This window comes from Heterodontus francisci, chromosome 11, assembly GCF_036365525.1.
Source record: "Heterodontus francisci isolate sHetFra1 chromosome 11, sHetFra1.hap1, whole genome shotgun sequence".
In the NCBI taxonomy this organism is placed as follows: Eukaryota; Metazoa; Chordata; class Chondrichthyes; order Heterodontiformes; family Heterodontidae; genus Heterodontus; species Heterodontus francisci.
This window is the reverse complement of record NC_090381.1, coordinates 95624599-95649682: the sequence shown is the minus strand read 5'-3', so window position 1 is coordinate 95649682 and position 25084 is coordinate 95624599. Positions and strand designations below refer to the sequence as shown.

Here is a 25084-nt window from a genome sequence, read left to right as displayed (position 1 = left end):
AGGGAAGAGAGATGATATAATTTAAAAAACAGCTTGTCAAGTAAACCTCCTGCAACTGTATAAATTGACTGCTCAAACATTGTACAAGTAGAATCCCTACGATCATTCGTGAGAGTAGGACTTCTCCTTGCATGCTCGTAATAAAGATCGCTCATTTGGACAAGACATCCGACTCTCGAGGCGTTTTTGGGGACTGGGGCAAGTCCTCACCCCTTACTGTTGGAATGATGACTGCAGAGGAGAATATCAAGTCAAAATAGTGTCAGATAGACACCGGTGTGTCCTGGAGCATCATGACCTTCACAGACCTATGCAAAGTAGCTCAATATGGCGATCCAAAAATGAAGCCCTTGTAAGTAAGGTTGAGGCTATATGATGGCACCAAACTAGTGCCAAGAATACAAATTACTCTGAGAGCCCAATGCATTGGCAAGAACGAAGATCTGAGGTTCCAGATCATAGACGACAAACAAAAGCCACTCATCTCATCTGAAGCATGTCTAAAGCTTGGACTGGTAACCCTCAACATGCAAAAAGAGATCTGCAATGTGTCACAGCACACTAAACCATTGACTGCGGAACAGATCCTGGAAGAATACAATGATGTATTTACAGGTTTAGGATGTCTTCCTGGAGAATATCATCTTGAAGTAGATGAGAAAATAACACTAATTCAGGATCTGCCGAGGAAAGTTCCAGCTGCTGTCCAGGCCAGCCTGAAAGACGAGATAGAAGAGCTGGAAAAGGGAGTAATCAAGAAAGTGACAACCCCTACAGAATGAATTAGCAGCATGGTAACAGTGAAACAACTTGAAAACCTGAGAGTATGCCTCAATCTAAAGGATCTAAATAGAGCTCTGAAGCAATCACACCACCCCCTGCCAACCATCGATGGAATTTTGCCACAACTTGCAAAGACAATAATGTTCACCACCCTAGATGCGAAGGATGGTTACTGGCAACTGAAGCTGGATGAAAGCAGCAGTTTTCTAACCACATTCTGGATGCCATTCGGGAGATACAGATGGTTGCACATGCCGTTAGGCATTTCCACGGCTCCAGAGGAGTATCAGCAGAGACAGCATGAGATAGTTGTGATCTTTCCAGAGTGGAAGCTATAGTGGGTGATCTGCTAGTTTATGGATGTGGAGACTCAATGGAAGAAGCCATTGCTGACCACTATCAAAATCTAGTGTGACCGCTAGACAGAGCTCGCCAGATGAACCTGAACAAGAAAAAATTGCAATTAAAGATGCCCGAAATCAAGTACATGGGTCATGTATTGACAACTAAAAGTCTTCGCCCAGATCCTGAAAAGAGCAGTAGCAGCGATGCGGCGATCAACAGATGTAAAAGCAGTGCAATGATTTGTTGGATTCGTGTACTATTTAGCAAAATTCTTGCCCAATTTGTCATTGGAGTGTGAACCATTACGCCAACTCACTGCCAAGGATGTGCAGTGGTACTGGGGCACAGAACAAGAAGCAGCATTCACTAAAATCAAGAAACTAGTAACGGCAATGCCAGTGCTAAAATGCTATGATGTAAAAGATGAGGTTACCCTGCATTGTGAGCCCAGCGAGACAGGACTTGGAGCAACCTCAATGCAGCAAGAACAGCCAGTTGCATCTGCATCCAGGGCGTTAACGCAAACTGAACGATGCTATGCTCAGATCGAGAAAGAGTGCCTGGCCATTGTCTTTGCTTGTGAACATTTTCATCAATACCTACTTGGAAGAGACAAAGTGACAGTTGAGTCCGACCACAAGCCATTCCAAAGCATTTTCGTCAAGGCTCTACTATCTGCTCCAAAGCATCTGCAAAGGATATTACTCCAGTTAGAGATATCATCTGGATGTGACATACAAGCAAGGGAAACAGATGTACATCGCTGACATGCTGTTGAGAGTGGCACTCCCTCTGAATAAACTAGAGGTAGCTATGACAGAGTGTGAAATCTTCCAGATCCAACGTGAAGCTGCAGCTCGATATCATTGGAGGTCATCAACCCAGCAGAGACATTGAATCTGACAGACACGCGCCTTGCTCAAATTAAGCAAACTACCCAACAAGATCCAACTCTACAAGTGTTGCAAGAAGTAGTGATGAAAGGATGGCCTGACAGCATCAAGGACACTCCTGTAGTCACAAGAGCATATTGGGTTTACAGAGATGAATGGACAGCCCAAGGTGGCGTCTTGTACAAAGGAAATCTTCACATTGAGGATATCCTCCATCGTGTTGTGTGGCACCACCACTGTGCTGAATGGGATAGATGTCGAACAGATCTAGCAATGCAAAACTGGGCATCCATGAGGCTCTGTGGGCCATCAGCAGCAGCAGAATTGTACTTGACCACAATCTGTAATCTAATGGCCCAGTCTATCCTCCACTCTACCATCAAGCCGGGGGACCAACCCAGGTTCAATGAAGAGTGCAGGAGGGCATGCCAGGAGCAGCACCAGGCACACCTTAAACAGAGGTGTCAACCTGGTGAAGCTACCACCCAGGACTACTTGCTTGCCAAACAGCATAAGCAGCATGCGATAGACAGAGCCAAACAATTGATCAGATCTAAGCTCTGCAATCCTGCCACATCCAGTCGTGAATGGTGGTGGATAATTAAACAACTAACTGGAGGAGGTGGCTCCACAAATATCCCCATCTTCAATGATGGGGGAGCCCAGCACATCAGTGCCCAAGATAAGACTGAAGCGTTTGCAACAATCTTCAGCCAAAAGCGCTGAGTGGATGATCCATCTCTGCCTCTTCCTGAAGTCCCCAGCATCACAGATTCCAATCTTCAGCCAATTCGTTTCACTCCACGTGATGTCAAGAAATGACTGAAGGCACTGGAAACTGCAAAGGCTATGGGCCTTGACAACATTCCGGCAATAGTACTGAAGACCTGTGCTCCAGAACTTGCCGTGTCCCCAGCCAAGCTGTTCTAGTACTGCGACAACACTGGCATCTACCCAGCAGTGTGGAAAATTGTCCAGGTATGTCCTGTACTCACAAAGCAGGACAAGTCCAACCCAGCCAATTACCGCCCCATCAGTCTACTCTCAATCATCAACAAAGTGATGGAAGGTGGCACTTGCTTAGCAATAACCTGCTCACTGATGCTCAGTTTGGGTTCTGACAGGGTCACTCAGCTCCTGACCTCATTACAGCCTTGGTTCAAACATGGACAAAAGAGCTGAACACAAGAGGTGAGGTGAGAGTGACTGCCCTTGCCATCAAGGCAGCATTTGACTGAGTATGGCATCAAGGAGCCCTAGCAAAACTGGAGTCAATGGGAATCGGGGAAAACTCTCTATTGGTTGGAGTTGTATCCAGCAAAAAGGAAGATGGTTGTGGTTGTTTGAAGGTCAATCATCTCAGCTCCAGGACATCACTGGAGGAGTTTCTCAGGGTAGTGGCCTAGGCCCAACCATCTTCAGCTGCTTCATCAATGACCTTCCTTCAATCATATAGTCAGAAGTGGGGCTATTCGCTGATGTTTGCACAATGTTCAGCACCATTTGCAACTCCTCAGATACTGAAGTAGTCCGTGTAGAAATGCATCAAGAAATGGACAATATCCAGGCTTGGGCTGGTAAGTGGCAAGTACCTGGCAATGACCATCTTCAACAAGAGAGGATCTAACTATCTCCCCTTAATGTTCAGTGGCATTACATCGCTGAATCCCCCACTATCAACATCCTAGGGGCTACCATTGACCAGAAACTGAACTGGAGTAGCCATATAAATACCGTAGATACAAGAGCAGGTCGGAGGCTAGGAATCCTGCGGCGAGTAACTCCCCTCCTGACTCCCCAATGCCTGTCCACCATCTACAAGGCACAAGTCAGGCAGGAGTGTGATGGAATACTCTCCACTTGTCTGGATGGTGGCAGCTCCAACAACACTCAAGAAGCTCGACACCATTCAGGACAAAGCAGCCCGCTTGACTGGCACCCCATGCACAAACATTCACACCCTCCACCACAAACGCACAGTAGCAGCAGAGTGTACCATCTAAAAGATGCACTGCAGCACCGCACCAAGGCTCCTTCAACAGCACCTTCCAAACCCGTGACCTCTACCACCTATAAGGAATAGGGCAGCAGATACATGGGTACACCACTACCTGCAAGTTCCCCTCCAAGCCGCACACCATCCTGACTTGGAACTATATCGCCGTTCCTTCACTGTCGCTGGGTCAAAATCCTGGAACTCCCTAACAGCACTGTGGGTGTACCTATACCACATGGCCTGCAGCAGTTCAAGAAGGTAGCTCACCACCACCTTCTCAAGGACAATTGGGGATGGGCAATAAATACTGGTCTTGCCAGCAACGCCCACATCCCAGGAACGAATGAAAAAAATAGGCATTATCCCTAAAGAGTTGACAGGAGAGATGCTAAAGCGCATCCATGCAAGCCACCAAGGAATTGAGTCAAGTCTCAGGAAGGCCAGAGAAATGCTCTACTGGCCAAACATGAGCAATAAAATCAAGGACCACATCAGCCAGTGCAGTGCATGCGATGAGTACCAAGCAAAGCAAGCTCAAGAGCTGCTGATGACACATGACATCCCAGACAGATCTTGGATGAAGCTGGGAGTAGTCCTCTTCACTCTCACAGGAACTGATTATCTTGTTACCGTAAACTACTATTCTGATGACTGGGAGATAGACCAGCTGACCTGAACGACTACCAGTGAGATTGGAGATTGCTTGAAAGCACACTTTGGTTGTTACGGCATTCCAGACATTGTGATGATTAACAATGGCCCTCAGTTCACAAGCGAAGAATTCAGCTGCTTCATAAAGGATTGGGAAATTCAATACCATACATCATCTCCACACTATCCCCAGTCCAATGGAAAGGCTGAGGTGGCAGTGAAAATCGCCAAAGGAATCATAAAGAGATCGTGCAAATCTGGCACACATGTACACAAGGCAATCCTCGAATGGAGAAACACACCTACCAAAGGCATGGAATGTAGTCCTGTACAAAGACTAATGTCACGCCACATCCAAACTACTCTTCCTATAGCAAAAAAGCTACTGGCAAAAAGTCAAATTTCACTTTGACAAAATTGCCAAACCATTGCCAGAATTGAGCATTGGAGTGCCAGTCAGGGTACAAACCTTCAATGATCTCAACAAGAGTCAGCCCAAGTGGCAACTCGGGACCTGCGTAGAGCAGTTGTCACCTCGATCGTATGCGGTGGAAGTGAACAACCAGATATACTGCAGACATGTACGCACATCTGGAGAAGCTGTTCCGTCACAGAGGCAGCCAATCAGGAAGATAAGAACTCACCAACTGCACAGAGCACAGAACAACCATCAGTCGCAGAGGCCCACAGCAACCCAACAACGGAAAAGGAACAACAATTACCACAGCATCAAGTGACAAGGGAACGACACTCGCTGGAGAAGGAAAATCAACCAGATGAACAACCAACGACAACACGCACGCGCACCATTAAGCAATTGGCACGATTAAATGACAGTCTCTGCACATGCATTGCACAGACAAGAATGACGAACTACTAATGCATGAGAACAGTTGTGTGTAGAGTGGGTAACTTGGGCAACTCAATGTAAATGATAATGTATGCAAATTTTCATTTTTTTATGTGAAAAGGGGGATGTTTGGGATAGAAATGCAATACTGTACCACTGTACTTCCAGGTTTGCCATAGTCATGTGACCTCTACCATGAGAGACTCTGACTGCAGGCAGCCATTACAGTCAGTTTCATTAAAGACAGAGTCCACCCCAGACTAGTGTCCTGTGAGCTTGTAACACTTTCTAAGTGAGAGGGGTTGATGGCAGTCAGTAACAATTATCATGTGAAAAGGGCACTTACACTTAATTATCAAACATGTATTTATGTGGTGAGTTTAATGGGCAACCAATGTGCAAATACAACAACTTCATGAGAATTACAGGGAGATTTTGCAAAGCTAACAGTGGAGCAGTGCAAATCGGCCAGCAATCTGTGGCGATCCACTAGTTGCTGGCTGATTTGCACAATGGTAATAGCATCTGTCATTCTCACATTTTCCCAGCAAATTCTGGGCCATTCCCTTGTGATCATCTCCCTTTATTGTTTATACACTTTCCATAGAGTCATAGACCATATGCCTTTTTCTTCAGATTCAATTTTATCCTCATCTCTGCCCGTCGAAAGGTGTCTCATTCTTGGCTAGTTGGCTCTTATTTTTCTATATTTCTCTTTAACTCCTTCCTGGTAAATATTGCTCACTGTTGTTTGACCTCTTTATCTATTGATATTTTTCTTCATTATAAACAGAAAATGCTGGAAATATTCAGCAGGTCAGGCAGCATCTGTGGAGAGAAAAACAGAGTTAACGTTTCATTTGAACTGAATTATTTTTCTCCAGTTTACCATCCTTAGTTGTATCCTCATTCCCTCATAACTGGCTCACCTCTAATTTATAACTTTGGTCTTTGTACTATTCCTCTCTCTCGTTATCTTAAAGCAGATTATATTCCCTTCATGTATCAAGTTAAAGAAAATCTTTATGTTGAACTTGGTTTCATGACAAAATCATAGAATGATACAGCACAGAAGGAGCCCATTCAAAGAGCTGGCACCAGCACATTGGGTTGAAAGCGTTATCCAATTAGTCCCACTCCCCTGCTCTTTCTTCTTAACCCTGCAACCATTTTCCCCTTCAAAGTTATTATTGAATCCACTTCCACTGCTGTTTCAGGTAAGCACATTCCAGATCACAACAACTCAGTTGGTAAAGAGAGGGAAAAAACATTTCTCATGTGGCCTCTATTATTTGCCAGTCGTGGGATTAGAATAGATAGTTGCTTGATGGCTGGCACGGACACAATGGGCAAAAGGGCCTGTTTCTATGCTGTATAACTCTATCTTGAAATGGATTGGGTGCTTAGTGCTGTGGTTCTCAAAGTGTGTTCCGTGGACGACTGATGGCATGTGAGGGTCCACCAGGTGGGCCGCAGGCTGGTCAAAATGCAAGTCACTGATGTGCAACGCCACAACCAAGGCCATATCAGAGAACAGGCCGGAACCCTCATCCCCACTATTCTCATGACGTCACTCGGACCAGCTCCCACGTGCATGGCACGAGTCGCCATCAGTGCGGGCAGCAACGATGTAGTTTTATTCTGTTACTGTTAATTTTGGTTGATTAATATCTTCTTCTTTGGCCTCCTTGTCTCAAAAGACAATGGGTAAGTGTCTGGAGGTAGTCAGTGGTTTGTGAAGCAGCGCCTGGAGTGGCTATAAAGGCCAATTCTAGAGTGACAGACTCTTCCACAGGCGCTGCAGATAAAATTGGTTGTCGGGCCTGTTACACAGCTGGCTCTCCCCATGCGCTTTTGTCTTTTTTCCTGCCAACGGCTAAGTCTTTTCGACTCGCCACACTTTAGCCCCGCCTTTATGGCTGTCCGCCAGCTCTGGCGATCACTGGCAACTGACTCCCACGACTTGTGGTCAATGTCACAAGACTTCATGTCGCATTTGCAGACGTCATTAAAGCGGAGACATGGACGGCCAGTGGGTCTGATACCAGTGACGAGCTCGCTGTACAATGTGTCCTTGGGGATCCTGCCATCTTCCATGCGGCTCACATGGCCAAGCCATCTCAAGCGCCGTTGGCTCAGTAGGGTGTATGTGCTGGGGGTGTTGGCCGCCTTGAGGACTTCTGTGTTGGAGATACGGTCCTGCCACCTGATGCCAAGGAATCTCCGGAGGCAGCGAAGATGGAATGAATTGAGACGTCGCTCTTGGCTGACGTACGTTCTCCAGGCCTCGCTGCCGTCGAGCAAGGTACTGAGGACGCAGGCTTGATACACTCGGACTTTTGTGTTTCGTGTCAGTGCGCCATCTCCCCACAATATCGATGTTAGATAAGTATTAGTATCTCAGAAGAAGATTAGTGTGATTTTATTAGAATGTTTCAAATAATCTTGTAATACGAAAATGTCTATTTCTGGCATGAATTTACTTATACTTAATTTAAAACATAATGCACATAAATTTAGGACACTGAGTAGCGAAATGTTTTAGCTTCCATCAGTTGCCAATAATTCTGAAGAGTCTTGCTGCGGTGGGGGAGGGGCGGCAGGTGATTCGAACCAAGTTTCCGAGCCGCAGGCTGAGTGTCTCCATCAGCCGGACTCAAAACACAGGGACACTGCCGGGGGAGAGCAGCCCGGACCAGTATAAAAGTGACACCGTTCCCTCCACGAACCGCGAACTTTTTTTTATAAAACGGGGGAAATAAAAGGAGAAAGTGGCGAGAAATTAATATGTATATAAAAATAAATAGTTAAAAAAATATCCAGGGGCTTTTGTGAGCGAGCGCGCTCAGGCAGCTTGTTGCCGGGAGTTGGAGTTACGTCACCCTGACAGGCCGCTTCCGTAGGCCGGAGAGAGGCGGCGCTGGCACCGCGGACCCGCATCGACCCGAGCCAGGCCCCGGCTCAGCGGACCCGCATTGACCCGAGCCAGGTCCCGGCTAAGCGGACCCGCATTGACCCGAGCCAGGCCCCGGCTAAGCGGACCCGCAACGACCCGAGCCAGGCCTCCAGTACCGCGGAACCGCATCGACCCGAGCCAGGCCTCCCGCCCACCAGCGTCAGACGCCAGTTCAACTTTTATCCCCTTCCTCCGTTTTAAACGCGGCAGCAGCGATGGGCGTCCCTAAGTTTTACCGCTGGATAAGCGAACGGTATCCGTGCCTGAGCCAAGTGGTGAAAGAGCATCAGGTAAGGAAGAGACCCCCCCCCCCCCACCTCCTCCCCACTGCCGGGCCTCACTGCTACAGAAAGTGCTGATCCTGGATCCTTCCTTAGTATCAACCCACCCCAGGCTTTGGCTAGAATTCGGCGTCTAACAGCACTTTCTCATCATATAAAATGATAAGGGGATTTCAGTGTTTGAGAGGGGATGGGGGACTTTAATCATTTCATGGTCACCCTTCGTGTCAGTTTCTTAAAAGTAAACAGAAATTAAAAATCACAAGTCTGGACGAAACTCTTAGAGTTGTTGAGTATTGCTGTTGAAGTTGTTTAACACAGACAACCACCGTATAATGTCAGTGATCCGAACTGTCAGAATTCAAATGTACACTCGCAGCTGACTGTTTCTTCCGCAGTTTAATATTTTTCTCTTGTTCTCTCTGATTGTTTTTCTCCTCCTCCGTAGGTGTTGCTCGGGGCTGTCAGATCATGTTTGTGCCAATAGATTTTGAGAATTCTAGTGCAATATTGAAAATGATCAGTCTTCCTGTAGTGTTACCGACTTTGTGTCTCGTTTTTTTGTGTATGTGGTTTAATTGATTTTCTCTTGAATTGGTTTGATTTACGATCAAGTTATCCAAGCTGCACATTGTTGTTTACTAATGTTGGACATCATTTATATATTTATTCTCATCGATCTGTGTGTAAAGCCCAATGTCTTTCCAGCCTCAGAAGTGTTTACATAGTGACACATATGTTTTCAATGACAAAAAAGCAACGTTTTCGTAACCCAAGGACCAGTGCTTTGTGATGTAATTTTGTCATTGTGACCTCATGTGAGTGACCATTTTTCTCGGTTTCATTTATACTGGTGTTTATGAATAAGACATGTCTTAGCATCTGACCGATTTGTTCATTTCATCCATGATTATTCACCCAGAGGCACATTTGGCCAGATCCATGATGTAAATTGTATCTGATTTATTGGGAGCGGTAGTTGATGGGCCAAACAGCCTTGTTCAGTATCTTTTTTTTTTGTTTATTTATGCTGTCTTGAAGGAGATGTTGGGCATTGGGGAAAGTAACACATTCCCATTTCAGGACCACTGCATCTGTTATCCCCAGGTTAAGTTTAGTAGAGCCAACATTTATTTTATGTTCAAAATGTTAATTATTAAAATTGCCTGTAGGAACTAAAAATACTTTATATAAATCACTAAATACACTTTCTGTAAGTGCAATTAAAACACCAGTGGTGTATGAGGTTCAATTTTAAATAAAATTTTCATGGTAAAATCTGATGCAAGACTGAGAAATCGTCAGGACACAAGCTCCACGTAACAATATATTAACACATTCCTCTGATCTGAAGAGAATATACCTGTAATTTATTCCAATCCGTCGTGCTGGGGAGTTTATAATCCCGAAGGCACGTTTACCCAGAAACTTCTGCTTTGCTGTAACATGTGGAAGCAGGGAGTCAGTGATCTGTTCCCCTTGTAATGGGAATGCCAAAGGAACTCTAGCAGTTTAGGATCTGAAACTTGAACTATAGTATCCAAAACATGCCATATGCAAGTCTTTAGCAATTCGGGTCCCGGTCATTCTTTCTGCTGAGGGGTACGTTTCAAAACTCATGATTTAGTCTTTGTAATATGCCCCTCTTAGAAAATTAAATATTTCTATGACCCTTTCAGTATTAACTGTTGGTTTTTCATTATGAATGTATGTAATTCACTGCATAATGCTGTCATTCCACTGATGTTACTTACCTCAAATCAAAATCTGGCTTCCCAAAGAGGAAATGATATGGTTCCGGCGAAGCCACTGTGAATTAATTGCTGGTCCAAAACTAGAACAAACTTGAGGGTAATGCCCTTGATTTGAGGGATTTCACAATTCAAGTACTTATTTGTCAGCATTGGGTATTCCCAGGTCAGTTTTAGCACAGCCAGCATTAAACACTCTTTTCTATATTGGCCTGGGTTTCATGGTCAGCAGTGAAGTGACAGCGCTCACCGCTGACCTTGAAGAAAGCTGCTCACAAACATCTAATGCCCATGACGTGGATTTCTCCTTTCCCAATGTTAGGTTGAATCTGGTGCCAAGTCAGGAACTCTCTAGGCATCCAGCAATGGTGATTAAAGTCTAGCTCGGTATAAAATTAAAACCCGACCACAGCCTAGGGCGGCACAGTGGCGCAGTGGTTAGCACCGCAGCCTCACAGCTCCAGCGACCCAGGTTCAATTCCGGGTACTGCCTGTGTGGAGTTTGTAAGTTCTCCCTGTGTCTGCGTGGGTTTCCTCCGGGTGCTCCGGTTTCCTCCCACATGCCAAAGACTTGCTGGTTGATAGGTTAATTGCCCATTATAAATTGCCCCTAGTATAGGTAGGTGGTAGGGAAATATAGGGACAGGTGGGGATGTGGTAGGAATATGAATTAGTGTAGGATTAGTATAAAATGGGTAGTTGATGGTCGGCACAGACTCGGTGGGCCGAAGGGCCTGTTTCAGTGCTGTATCTCTAAACTAAACTAAACCCGACCCAAGCCTAAGCCTTTTAATTTTTTTTCGCGCCTGACCCGACACTAATCTCCTTCATCTGTTCCGGCAGCAGGCTATTCGTGCAGCTGGAGTTGTGGGGAATCATGGGTAAGCCTGATCCCGTGGCTTCCTGGAAGCAGTGTCTAACCCGACCTGAGCCCGAATGCTGGACTCGGAATTTCGACTCGACCCGAACCCGACACATTTTGCCGGGCCTAGCCGGGTTTGGGTCGGGTAGCCAGGCTTTAATGGTGATATCATCAAGCAGGCTTATCACAGACAGCAAACCAGGAAGTAAAAAGCACTTAATATCCTTCACTTTTAATTACCTTTTACAAGGAGAAAAATAAATAGGACATATGCATGAGCTTAAGGTAGAAACTGGAAAACTACTTTTAAAAAAATTATGAATATGTGGATTTTTAATCATCATGGAAACATTTGATATTCCACAAATATAAAATTAATTTTTCAAGGCTTCTGAGGTATCTTAGTAGTAATGAACTTAGTTTGTTATTGAAAAACCCAGTTACACCTCATTCAACAAGGTGTAACTTTTTCTAGGGTTTTTACAGCGAGTCTAATAGCGTAAAAGGGGAAGTTCTTGTCAGTTCAGTGATTTCTAATTGCTTGTAGTCTGAGGGGGTACTTCAACAGCACACCCAATGAAGAACCCTAGGAGCACTAAGAGCAGCCTCTTGATTTCTGCGTTATTTTGCGCACGCACGGACTCCAGAAGAGAAGAAATTACGGTAAACGCTGACCGTTTCGCTGTCGTTACCACAGTTAAATCCGTACCATTTATTGTTAAAACTGATAGTTAAAGCAAGAAAGTTTCTGATATAAAATTTTTTTTTACAGAATGCTATTTAAGTTTGATTAAAACACCAATAATTCATTCATGATCAATCTGATGCAAGGCAGTGAAATCTTAGATAACAGATTAACTATAACATCAGTGGATGGGGTAGCTGTTGAACAGGCAGATACTGAGTGCAGAGAGTCTGTGAGGAAGGTTAGACAGTTGACAGGGCAAAGTTGCAGCCAGTATGATGGGTTGAAGTGTGTCTATTTTAACGCAAGAAGTGTCAGGAATAAGGGTAATGAACTTAGATCATGGATCAGTACTTGGAGCTACGATGTTGTGGCCATTACGGAGACGTGGATATCACAGGGGCAGGAATGGATGTTGGATGTTCCGGGGTTTAGATGTTTCAAAAGGAATAGGGAGGGAGGTAAAAGAGGTGGGGGAGTGGCATTGCTAATCAGGGATAGTATCACAGCTGCAGAAAGGGAGGTCGTCGAGGAGGGTTTGTCTACTGAGTCATTATGGGTGGAAGTCAGGAACAGGAAAGAAGCAGTCACTTTGTTGGGAGTTTTCTATAGACCCCCCAATAGCAACAGAGACACGGAGGAACAGATTGGGAGGCAGATTTTGGAAAGGTGCAGAAGTAACAGCGTTGTTGTCATGGGTGACTTCAACTTCCCTAATATTGGTTGGAACCTCCTTAGTGCAAATAGTTTGGATGGAGCAGTTTTTGTCAGGTGTGTCCAGGAAGGTTTCCTGACTCGATATGTAGATAGGCCGACTAGAGGGGAGACTATGTTAGACTTGGTGCTTGGCAACGAACCAGGCCAGGTGGCAGATCTCTCGGTGGGAGAGCATTTCGGTGATAGTGATCACAACTCCCTGACCTTTACTATAGTCATGGAGAGGGACAGGAGCAGACGGGATGGGAAAATATTTAATTGGGGGAGGGGGAATTACAATGCTATTAGGCAGGAACTGGGGAGCATAAATTGGGAACAGATGTTCTCAGGGAAATGCACAACAGAAATGTGGAGGTTGTTTAGGGAGCACTTGCTGCGACTGCTGGATAGGTTTGTCCCGATGAGGCAGGGAAGGGATGGTAGGGTGAAGGAACCTTGGATGACGAGATGTGGAACAGCTAGTCAAGAGGAAGAAGGAAGCTTACTTAAGGTTGAGGAAGCAAGGATCAGACAGGGCTCTAGAGGGTTACAAGTTTGCCAGGAAGGAACTGAAGAATGGACTTAGGAGAGCTAGAAGGGGACATGAAAAAGTCTTGGCGGGTAGGATTAAGGAAAATAACAAGGCGTTCTACACTTGTGTGAGGAACAAGAGGATGGCCAGAGTGAGGGTAGGGCCGATCAGGGATAGTGGAGGGAACTTGTGCCTGGAGTCGGAGGAGGTAGGGGAGGTCCGAAATGAATACTTTGCTTCAGTATTCACTAGTGAGAGGGACCTGGTCGTTTGTGAGGACAGCGTGGATCAGGCTGACCTGCTCGAACAGGTTGATGTTAAGAGGGAGGATGTGCTGGAAATTTTGAAAGACATGAGGTTAGATAAGTCCCCGGGGCCAGACGGGATATACCCAAGGATATTACGGGAAGCGAGGGAAGAGATTGCTGCGCCTTTGGCGATGATCTTTGCGTCTTCACTGTCCACTGGAGTAGTACCAGATGATTGGAGGGTGGCAAATGTTGTTCCCTTGTTCAAGAAAGGGAATAGGGATAACCCTGGGAATTATAGACCAGTCAGTCTTACGTCGGTAGTGGGCAAATTATTGGAGAGGATTCTGAGAGACAGGATTTATGATTATTTGGAAAAGCATGGTTTGATTAAAGACAGTCAGCATGGCTTTGTAAGGGGCAAGTCATGCCTCACAAGCCTTATTGAATTCTTTGAAGATGTGACAAAACACATTGAAGGAAGAGCAGTGGAAGTGGTGTATATGGATTTTAGCAAGGCGTTTGATAAGGTTCCACATCGTAGGCTCATTCAGAAAGTAAGGAGGCATGGGATACAGGGAAAGTTGGCTGTCAGGATACAAAATTGGCTGGCCCATAGAAGTCAGAGGGTGGTAGTAGATGGAAAGTATTCAGCATGGAGCTCGGTGACCAGTGGTGTTCCACAAGGATCTGTTCTGGGACCTCTGCTCTTTGTGATTTTTCTAAATGACTTGGATGAGGAAGTGGAAGGCTGGGTTAGCAAGTTTGCCGATGACACGAAGGTTGCTGGAGTTGTGGATAGTGTGGAAGGCTGTTGTAGGTTGCAACGGGACATTGACAGGATGCAGAGCTGGACTGAGAAGTGGCAGATGGAGTTCAACCTGGAAAAGTGTGAAGTGATTCATTTTGGAAGGTCGAATTTGAATGCAGAATACAGGCTTAAAGACAGGATTCTTGGTAGTGTGGAGGAACAGAGGGATCTTGGGGTCCATGTCCATAGATCGCTCAAAGTTGCCACCCAAGTTGATAGGGTTGTTAAGAAGGCGTATGGTGTGTTGGCTTTCATTAACAGGGGGATTGAGTTTAAGAGCCGCGAGGTTATGCTGCAGCTCTATAAGGCCCTGGTTCGATCACACTTGGAATATTGTGTTCAGTTCTGGTCGCCTTCTTATAGGAAGGATGTGGAAGCTTTAGAGAGGGTGCAGAGGAGATTTACCAGGATGCTGCCTGGACTGGAGGGCATGTCCTACGAAGAAAGATTGAGTGAGCTAGGGCTTTTCTCATTGGAGCGAAGAAGGATGAGAGATGACTTGATAGAGGGGTACTAGATGATGAGAGGCATAGATAGAGTGGATAGCCAGAGACTTTTTCCCAGGGTAGAAAGGGCTATCACAAGGGGGCATAATTTTAAGGTGATTGGAGGAAGGTTTCGGGGAGATGTCAGAGGTAGGTTCTTTACACAGAGAGTGGTGGGTGCGTGGAATGCGCTGCCAGCGGTGGTAGTAGAAGCAGATACATTAGGGGCATTTAAGCGATTCTTGGATAGGTACATGGATGATAGTAGAATGAAGGGTATGTAGGTAGTTTGATCTTAGAGTAGGTTAAAGGTTCGGCACAACATCGTGGGCCGAAGGGCCTGTACTGTACCGTGCTGTACTGTTCTATGTTCTATCAAAGGTAGCTTGTTTCACAATGGAAGAACAGGAACTTCAATTTATGTAGTGTCTTCAATGTAGTAAGATATCCAAAGGGGTTTCACAAGAACGTAATCAGACAAAAAAAAAACTTGACGCTGAGCCAAAGGAGATGTTTAGACTGCTTGATCACTGAGATAGGTTTGCAGGATCACCTTAAAGAAGGATAGAGGGTTTTAGGGAGGTAATTCCTAGACAGCTGAAGCTAATAGTGGGGCAAAGGAAGTGAGTGTTGCACAAAAGCCCAGGTGAAGCTTAAGAGGGTTGCCTAAAACATTTGTTTGAAACTGTTCACAAACAATTATTTATAATCTGTACAGACTAGTTTATATCTTGTATTATTGCCACACAGTTCATTTTTTTTAACCCTGTTAAGGGTCCTGTTTTGATTTTTTTTATTGGAAAGTTGTCCTGCTTTTTATTCTTCCTCCCCATCTCTGCCAGGCATTAACATTAACTGATGAGGGATTCATAAATAGTGATCGTCTGTTAGTATCTTATTCAACTGACCATTCTTTGTGGGTGAGCATAAACGGTGATTGTTGATAAACTATTCATCCAAGAATCCTGACTGTTTTCTGCTCCCTAACCCAGAGTGCCGGGGTCAACTATATCTCACCTATTGCTATTCTGTCTGAAATCAACTAACTCAGCACAGTCCGAGAATTTTAACCTCGGTCTTTCTACTTTGTATGGCTGTGCTAGTTGTTGCCCTCGCACAATGAGCTGTGGAAAGTTGGCAATGTGATTTTGCACAATGGCAGGATGTATACTGATGGGAACATTGGAGAGGAAGAGAGTACTTTATTGATACCGGATCATGGTTAATTGTCCTAATCTGCTTGCTCTTTGCATGGTACGTCTAAGCCAGTTGACTTCCATTCATGTGATTTTCATTTTTTCTCTTTTTCTGAATGATTGTATCTATCTGCCCGTAATAAAAATGTTCTGTTTGCATGCAGGTCCTGTGAAATTCTTCCATTATAACCTCCTATGTCCACAATTTTGATGGAAATGGTCTGTGTTAACTTGACATGCACTGACCTCTTACCATCAGAGTGCCACTGCTGGTGGGAGGGTCTACTTACAACATGACATTGACTTAGTTTCCAGTTTAAACATGGATATAAGATTATTATTATTATTATTGGCTATCCCTTGCAGGTGAGGATGATTGTCTTCCGTGAGCCCGAAGATGGTTGATGAGGCCGATTCAGGATCTACAGACTTTATGACACATAGGGCATTTGTTGTCATGTGGGATGTCTGGTCGTGTATTATTAGTTCAGGTCATGGCTTGTTCTTTTTGCGCTCTTGCTTTTCCTCGTCATTTTGTCATTGTTGGGTCTTAAAATACTGGGATCCTTCCCACACTCTGCCTCCATCTGGTTCGGTCCAGGGTGATGGTCTCCCAGGAGTTGATGTCAATGTTGCATTTCTTCATGTTGGCTTTCAGCACATCCTTGAAGCACTTCTTTTGTCCTCCTCTGGTGCATCTGCCCTGACTGAGCTGGGAGAAGAAGACCTGCTTTGGGAGCCTGGTGTCTGACATCCAAACTATTTGACCAACCCAACGAAGCTCATGGCTGATAATCATAACTTCCATGCTTGTGGTGCCTGCTTGTGAGAGGACATTAATGTTAGTGCACCTGTCCTCCCACTTGATATGTAGGATCTTCTGCAGGCAGTGTTGCTAAAATGACTCCAGTGCTTTGAGGTGCTTCCTATACATTGTTCACATTTCAGCCTCTTCTTTTCCGAGCACATCCTCCAAGCCCTACGGCGACCAGCAAATGGCAACGGGAGCAGGATTGTATTGTCTGGAAGCTTCTAGTCATGATCTGGCACGGAGGCGGCAGTTACATGATGGTCGTCTGGCACTTGGATGAGGCAGGGGTGCCTTTCGGCAGCTGTAACTGCGACTGAACAATCCTCTTTAGGATCCACTCTGCTCACCCCTTCTTGGGGGGGGGTGCTAGAAAAGGTGCCCTAAACGTGATCTGCCTCACCTCACCCAACTAGGTAGCTGCATCCAGAAGGATCACCTTCTGCGGTAGAAACACATAAAAAACACAAGCAGTAAAGTTTGGGACCTGGAGTATCAGGTCCCAAGTGGACACACCCGCAAGTGAACACCCAGAACGTCACACTGTGTTTGTCACCCGAGAAGTGGCTGCAGAGCTAGTGGAGGCATTGGTCATAATATACCAAAACTCACTGGATTCCAGTAGGGTACCCGCGGATTGGAAAACCGCTAATGTGACACTCCTATTCAAGAAAGGAGGGAGACAGAAAGCAGGAAACTACAGACCAGTTAGCTTAACATCAGTCATTGGGAAAATGCTAGAGCCCATTATTAAGGAAGAAATAGGACATTTAGAAAAACATAGAGTTACAGAGTCATAGGAGATACAGCACTGAAGCAGGCCCTTTGGCCCACCGAGTCTGTGCCAACCAACAACCATCCATTTATACTAATCCTACATTAAACCCATATTCCCTACCACATCCCCACCATTCTCCTACCACCTACCTACACTAGGGGCAATTTACAATGGCCAATTTACCTATCAACCTGCAAGTCTTTGGCTGTGGGAGGAAACAGGAGCACCCGGCGGAAACCCATGCGGTCACAGAGAACTTGCAAACTCCACACAGGCAGTACCCAGAACCAGACCCGGGTCGCTGGAGCTGTGAGGCTGCAGTACTAACCACTGCGCCACTGTGCCGCCCTAATGCAATCAAACAGAGTCAACATGGTTTTACGAAAGGGGCGTCATGTTTGTCAAATTTGTTAGCGTTCTTTGAGGATAAGCAGAGTGGGTAAAGGGGAACCAGTAGATGTAGTGTATTTGAATTTTCAGAAGGCGTTTGATAAGGTGCCACATATTGCACAAAATAAGAGCTCAGGGTATTGGGGGTAATGTGTTGGCATGAATTGAGGATTGGCTAACACACAGAAGGGAGAGAATCGGGATCAGTAGGTCTTTTTCAGGTTGGAAAGCCATAACTAGTGGGGTGCCACAAGGATCAGTCCTAGGGCCTCAACTATTTACTATCTACATTAATGAACAACAAAGAAAGAACAAAGATAATTACAGCACAGGAACAGGCCCTTCGGCCCTCCAAGCCTGCGCCGATCCAGATCCTCTCTCTAAACATGTCGCCTATTTTCTAAGCTTCTGTATCTCTTTTCTTCCTGCCCATTCATGTATCTGTCTAGATACATCTTAAAAGACTCCATCGTGCCCGCATCTACCACCTCCGCTGGCAATGCGTTCCAGGTGCCCACCACCCTCTGCGTAAAGAACTTTCCACGCATATCCCCCCTAAACTTTTCCCCTTTCACTTTGAACTCGTGTCCTCTAGTAATTGAAACCCCCACTCTGGGAAAAAGCTTCTTGCTATCCACCCTGTCTATACCTCTCATGATTTTGTACACCTCAATCAGGTCCCCCCTCAACCTCCGTCTTTCTAATGAAAAATAATCCTAATCTACTCAACCTCTCTTCATAGCTAGCGCCCTCCATACCAGGCAACATCCTGGTGAACCTCCTCTGCACCCTTTCCAAAGCATCCACATCCTTTTGATAATGTGGCGACCAGAACTGTACGCAGTATTCCAAATGTGGCCGAACCAAAGTCCTATACAACTGTAACATGACCTGCCAACTCTTGTACTCAATGCCCCGTCCGATGAAGGAAAGCATGCCGTATGCCTTCTTGACCACTCTATTTACCTGCGTTGCCACCTTCAGGGAACAGTGGACCTGAACACCCAAATCTCTCTGGACATCAATTTTCCCCAGGACTTTTCCATTTACTGTATAGTTCACTCTTGAATTGGATCTTCCAAAATGCATCACCTCATATTTGCCCTGATTGAACTCCATCTGCCATTTCTCTGCCCAACTCTCCAATCTATCTATATTCTGCTGTATTCTCTGACAGTCCCCTTCACTATCTGCTACTCCACCAATCTTAGTGTCGTCTGCAAATTTGCTAATCAGTCCACCTATACTTTCCTCCAAATCATTAATGTTTATCACAAACAACAGTGGTCCCAGCACGGATCCCTGTGGAACACCACTGGTCACACGTCTCCATTTTGAGAAACTCCCTTCTACTGCTACTCTCTGTCTCCTGTTGCCCAGCCAGTTCTTTATCCATCTAGCTAGTACACCTTGGACCCCAAGCGCCTTCACTTTCTCCATCAGCCTGCCATGGGGAACCTTATCAAACGCCTTACTGAAGTCCATGTATATGACATCGACAGCCCTTCCGTCATCAATCAACTTTGTCACTTCCTCAAAGAATTCTATTAAGTTGGTTAGACATGACCTTCCCTGCACAAAACCATGTTGCCTATCACTGATGAGCCCATTTTCTTCCAAATGGGAATAGATCCTATCCCTCAGTATCTTCTCCAGCAGCTTCCCTACCACTGACGTCAGACTCACCGGTCTATAATTTCCTGGATTATCCCTGCTACCCTTCTTAAACAAGGGGACAACATTAGCAATTCTCCAGTCCTCCGGGACCTCACCCGTGTTTAAGGATGCTGCAAAGATATCTGTTAAGGCCCCAGCTATTTCCTCTCTCGCTTCCCTTTGAGGAAGGGACAGAGTGTAGTGCTCCAAATTTGCTGACGAAACAAAAATAGGTGAGAAGGCATGTTGTGATGAGGACACAAAAAAGATCTGCAAAGGGATATAGATAGGTTAAGTGAGTGGGCAAAAACTTGGCAGATGCTGTTCAATGTGGGAACGTGTGAGGTAATCCACTTTGGTAGGAAGAATAAAAAGACAGATTATTATTTAGATGGAGAAAGACTACAAAATACAGCAGTACAGAGGGATCTGGGTGTTCTTGTGCATGAAACACAAAAGGTTAGCATGCAGGTGCAGCAAGTGATTAGGAAGGCAAGTGTAATTTTGCCCTTTATTGTTTGGGGGTTAGAGTTTAAAAATAGGGAAGTCTTGTTAGAACTGTACAGGGTGTAGGTGAGGCCACACCTGGAGTACAGTTTTGGTCCCCGTATTTAAAGAAGGATATACTAGCATTGGAGGCAGTTCAGAAAAGGTTCACCAGGCTTATTCTGGGATGAAGGGGTTGTGTTATCAAGAACGGCTAAACAGGTTAGGCCTTTATTCATTGGAGTTTAGAAGAATGAGAGGTGATCTTGTAGAAACATATAAGATTCTAAGGGTGCTTGACAGGGTAGATGTTGAGAAGATGTTTCCACTAGTGGGGGAATCTCAAACTAAGGGACACAGTTACAGAATAAGGAGGCACACATTTAAAACTGAGATGCGAAGGAATTTCTCATCTCAGAGGGTGGTGAATCTCTGGAATTCTCTGCCGCAGAGAGTTGTGGAGGCTAGGTCACTAAATGTATTTAAGGAGGAGGTAGATAGATTTTTGAAATCTCGGGGGGCTGAGGGTTCGGCGGAGCAGGCCTGAAAGAGGAGTCGAGGCCTCGGACAGATCAGCCGCGATCTTATTGAATGGCAGGGCAAGCTTGAGGGGCTGACTGGCCTACTCCTGCTCCTATTTCTTATATTCTTACGAGAACTCAGGTTATATGACATCGACCGCCGCTCTGAGTGAGACCCACGAGCTGGAGGGGGGCAGTTCAAGGAACACTGAGGTGACTAAACTTCTGAAGGGAAAAGTCAGAAGACAAATGCAGAATTTATGGAGTTGAATTTGCCATTAAGTATGTACTTGTCAACCAGCTTCATGAGTTTCCTCTTGGAAGCAATGAGCATCTCATGACTTTTCATCTCAAACTGACAAGGAGCCAGTACACCAACATTATCAGTGCATGTGCCCCAACTCTAGACGCTGACGAGGAAACCAAGGAAGATTTCTATGCCAAGCTTAACTAAGCTCTCTCTAGGGTTCCAAAGGAGGACAGGCTTATTCTTCTCTTGGAAGAGATTTCAATTTCTGGAATGGAACCATTGGTAGGGAAGAAATTGGAAATGTTAACTCCAACTGCCGCCTTTTCCTTACCAAATATGCGGAATATGGGCTTACATCCACAATACCCTGTTCCGCCAGAAGAACAAATACAAGACAGCACGGTAACGCCCACGGTCCAAACACTTGCACCTGATCGATTTACGTCATCATCCGTGCGTGGAATCACAAAGATGTCTGCACCACCAGAGCAATGACAGGAGCTGATGACTGCCGGACTGATCACCGACTTATTCGTTCAATCATGTCCATCAAACTGGCTCCCAAATGGCGGATGCAACAGAAGAGATGTCTACGAAAGATCAACATTGAAGCTCTGAAGAATCCAATGGAATGAGATCGATTCCAGCAATGTTTTAGGGAAAAACGTTCCAACTTCAATCAAGAACAGAAGAAGAGTATCCACAGCGCTTGGTACATGCTCAAGTCCAATATCATCAATGCCTGCAAAGATACATTTGAATTTTCTGTCAGGAAACATCAGGACTAGTTTTATGAAAATGATCAGAACATCAACGAACTGATGAATTGCAAGTGCAAGATTTTCTGTGCCTGGCAGATTGATCCAAACTCAAAGCAAAAGAAACTGGCTTACTAAAAGCAAAAGCAGACGTACAAAGGAACACCCACAACATGAAGAACAAGTGGTGGGCAGACAAAGCAAAGGAAATTCAACATCTTGCTGGCATGAATGATATCCATGTCTTCTTCATGGCCACAAAGACCATTTATGGCCCAAGTACTCGAGGACCAGCTCCTTTTGAGGCCTAAGGATGGGGTCTGATCAAGGAAAGGGAAGCTGTCAACGCCTGTTGGAGGGAGCAATCAAGAATCCATTGTTGTTTGTTTTCAGCTCCACCCCACAACATCCAGTTAGAGACTAGCTCAGAACAATGGTGGTGATGAAAGCCATCACACAAGTGAAGCACAACAAAGCGGCAGGAGGTGATGGAATCCCCACTGAAATCTTTAAGCATGGAGGAGAGGAGCTAACAATACAGCTCCGTGCCCTCCTCTTACAGATCAGGAATGAAGAGGAAGTCCCGAATGATGTCAAGGATGCTATGATTGTTACAATCTTCAAGAAAGGGGACAAATCCAACAGTGGAAATTACAGAGGCATCTCCCTGCTCTCCATTGCAGGAAAGATCATTATAAAAACATGGGTATAAGAAATTATAGTGGAATAAGATGCATGCAGCTGTAAGATTTTGAATATATTATAGACAGATATGTGCTTCATAATACTTCCAGGCACATGTAATGCATGAAATACCGACCCAGCATAAGTGCTTTTTAATGAAAATGAAATCATGTTTGATGCTAAACCTGTATTCAGCCTGACCACAGTATTTACACCTACCTGTCTGTTGCAGCAGGATTGTCATAGAATTGCCATTCACAAAAATTAAATAATTAACAATGTGGCGCCGCTTTAAATTTAATCCTAAACTGCATTGCTTGAGGAATGGGGAAAAAGTGTCCTTGCTTGAAGCTTGGGTATCCAATTGATTTCCTGTTGACTGTTGCTGCGAAGTCTTGGCTTGTGTTGACCTGGTATTCCATACATAGACAGTACAAACTACAAACAACAGTTGTTGGGTCTTGCATGTTGTGGCTAATTGAAAAATCATAGGCAGCCTAAATGCTTATCAGTTAGTTGCCTGGATCTTCCTGGCCTATGCAGCTGAGATTCATGCCATGTTGTATGTTGAGCGGTTGGGTGTTGTTTTCTGTCCTGTTCGTTGAACATTTTGTGCTGAATGTGTGAAGATTTTATCAAGTCCTTGTCGTAAACGATAAGCTTTAGAGGGCTATAACTTAAAGACTAATTGTATAGCCAAGAATGTAATGAAATAAAATAGGATAACAATATATTAATTTTTAATCACTTATTTTTATTTGTGGAATAATGTGCTGCTTGTTTAAGATAGGGAACTTTTATTAATTATGCTAATTCTATACAATCCACTCATTACATGCTTTTCTGCATTCAATTTTGCAGATTCCGGAATTTGACAATCTCTATCTGGATATGAATGGAATTATCCATCAATGTTCTCACCCAAATGATGAAGATGTGCACTTTCGAATCTCTGAGGAAAAAATAATTGCTGATATTTTCCACTATGTGGAAGTTCTATTTCGCATCATTAAGCCAAAGAAGATCTTCTTCATGGCAGTTGATGGTGTGGCTCCAAGAGCAAAAATGAATCAACAACGTGGCAGACGTTTTAGGTAAGAAAATTGTTTGGTAGGCAGTTAAAACTAGTCAAGGCATTGTGAGTTACTTAGCAAGTTTATCCCGTAAGTAGCCAAGTCACATAGCCCAAGAAAGTCCTGTCAGTGGGTTTGGCATTAATGGGCACTGTAATTAACCCTGGGCTAGGGAATGGAAACATGTCTGGAGTTTTTCCTCCTAGTTTATATCCAGCAACCAGTGTTAGAAACTACACCTGTGAACATTGAGAGCAAGTGATTGAGCTCAGCTGTGATCCCTCCTGTGGCCAGATTGAATGCCTACAATCAGTCCGTCAGGTCCCACATGAATATTGGCCATTGCCGGCATGGACTCGATGGGCCAACTGGCCTCCTTCTATGTCATAAATGACTTGTATTTGGTACTAGACGATGACTGGCACTGTAGAACTGTACCCCAGCAAGGAGCTAATTAATGCCTTCGGAAGAGGAGAAACCTCACAAAAGATATATTGGCTTTGAAAGACATACAGCTCAAATTCAACAGAATTATACCAGGATTTATAAGATTGTATTATGACAGCATGTTGCATAAACTTGGCTTTTATTCCCTTAGGTTTAAAATGTTGAAGGGTGATCTGATTGAGGTATTTAATAGGGCAGATACAGAGAAAGTATTTCCTCTGGTGGGGGGGGAATCCAGAGCAAGGGACGCAAACTTGAAATTAGAGCTAGGCCATTTAGGATCAAATCAGAAAGTACTGTTTCATGCCAAGAGTAAAAGAAACCTGGAAAACTCCACTAAAAGGCTGTAGATCCTGGGTCAGTTGAAATTTTCAAGAATTTGAGATTTTTGTTAGGTAAGGAGATCAGCCATGATTTTTAGTTAGATGGTGGAGCAGTCTTGAGCACTGAATTGCCTACACCTGTTTCTATGTAAAATAAATTTGAAAGGGATTTTCAAGGGAGCAGTGATACCCTGAATCATCAAGTAGTTGAATATTGATCTGTCTGTCTGTATGACTATCCTGGAAAGCAAAGCTAACCCCATTGCTTCATTACTCCATTACCAACTGTCTCCTTAAACCTCTCCACCCCTCATCTCCAAGTACAAGAAACTCATGGACTTCTTTGTCCCTAAAATTGAGACTATCTATTCAGTTGCCTCTACCCCCATTCCCTTTGCACACCAAGCCACACCTGCCCCGAGGTCCCCCTCTATCCTAGTCTATATCCACATATTTTTCTAATTTCTTTTCTGCTCCTTACCTTAAATCTATGCCCCCTGGTTATTGACACATCTGCTAAGGGAACGTTTCTTCCTATCTACCTTATCTATGCCCCTCATAATTTTGTATACCTCAATCAGGTTCCCCCCTCATCCTTCTCTGCTCTAAGGAAAACAACCCTAGCCTATCCAGTCTCTCTTCATAGCTGAAATGCTCCAGCCCAGGCAACATCCTGGTGAATCTACTCTTCACCCTGTCCAGTGCAATCACATCCTTCCTATAGTGTAGCAACCAGAACTGTACACAGTACTCCAGCTGTGGCCTAACTAGCGTTTTATACGGCTCCATCATAACCTCCCTGCTCTTATATTCTGTGCCTTGACTAATAAAGGAAAGTATCCCATATGCCTTCCTAACCACCTTATCTACCTGTGCTGCTGCCTTCAGT

The 25084-nt window shown here is 44.8% G+C and overlaps 1 protein-coding gene across 1 annotated transcript in view; it reads left to right on the top strand.

Annotated features, from left to right (window-relative positions):
- Positions 1-8203: 8203 nt before the first annotated feature.
- The window catches only part of xrn1 (5'-3' exoribonuclease 1), a 139927-nt gene continuing 123046 nt past the window's right edge, over positions 8204-25084 (top strand). Inside the window, 2 exon segments of the mRNA XM_068042580.1 lie at positions 8204-8764; positions 23214-23446. Coding sequence (XP_067898681.1) covers positions 8690-8764; positions 23214-23446 — 308 coding nt within the window. The 5' untranslated portion in view covers positions 8204-8689.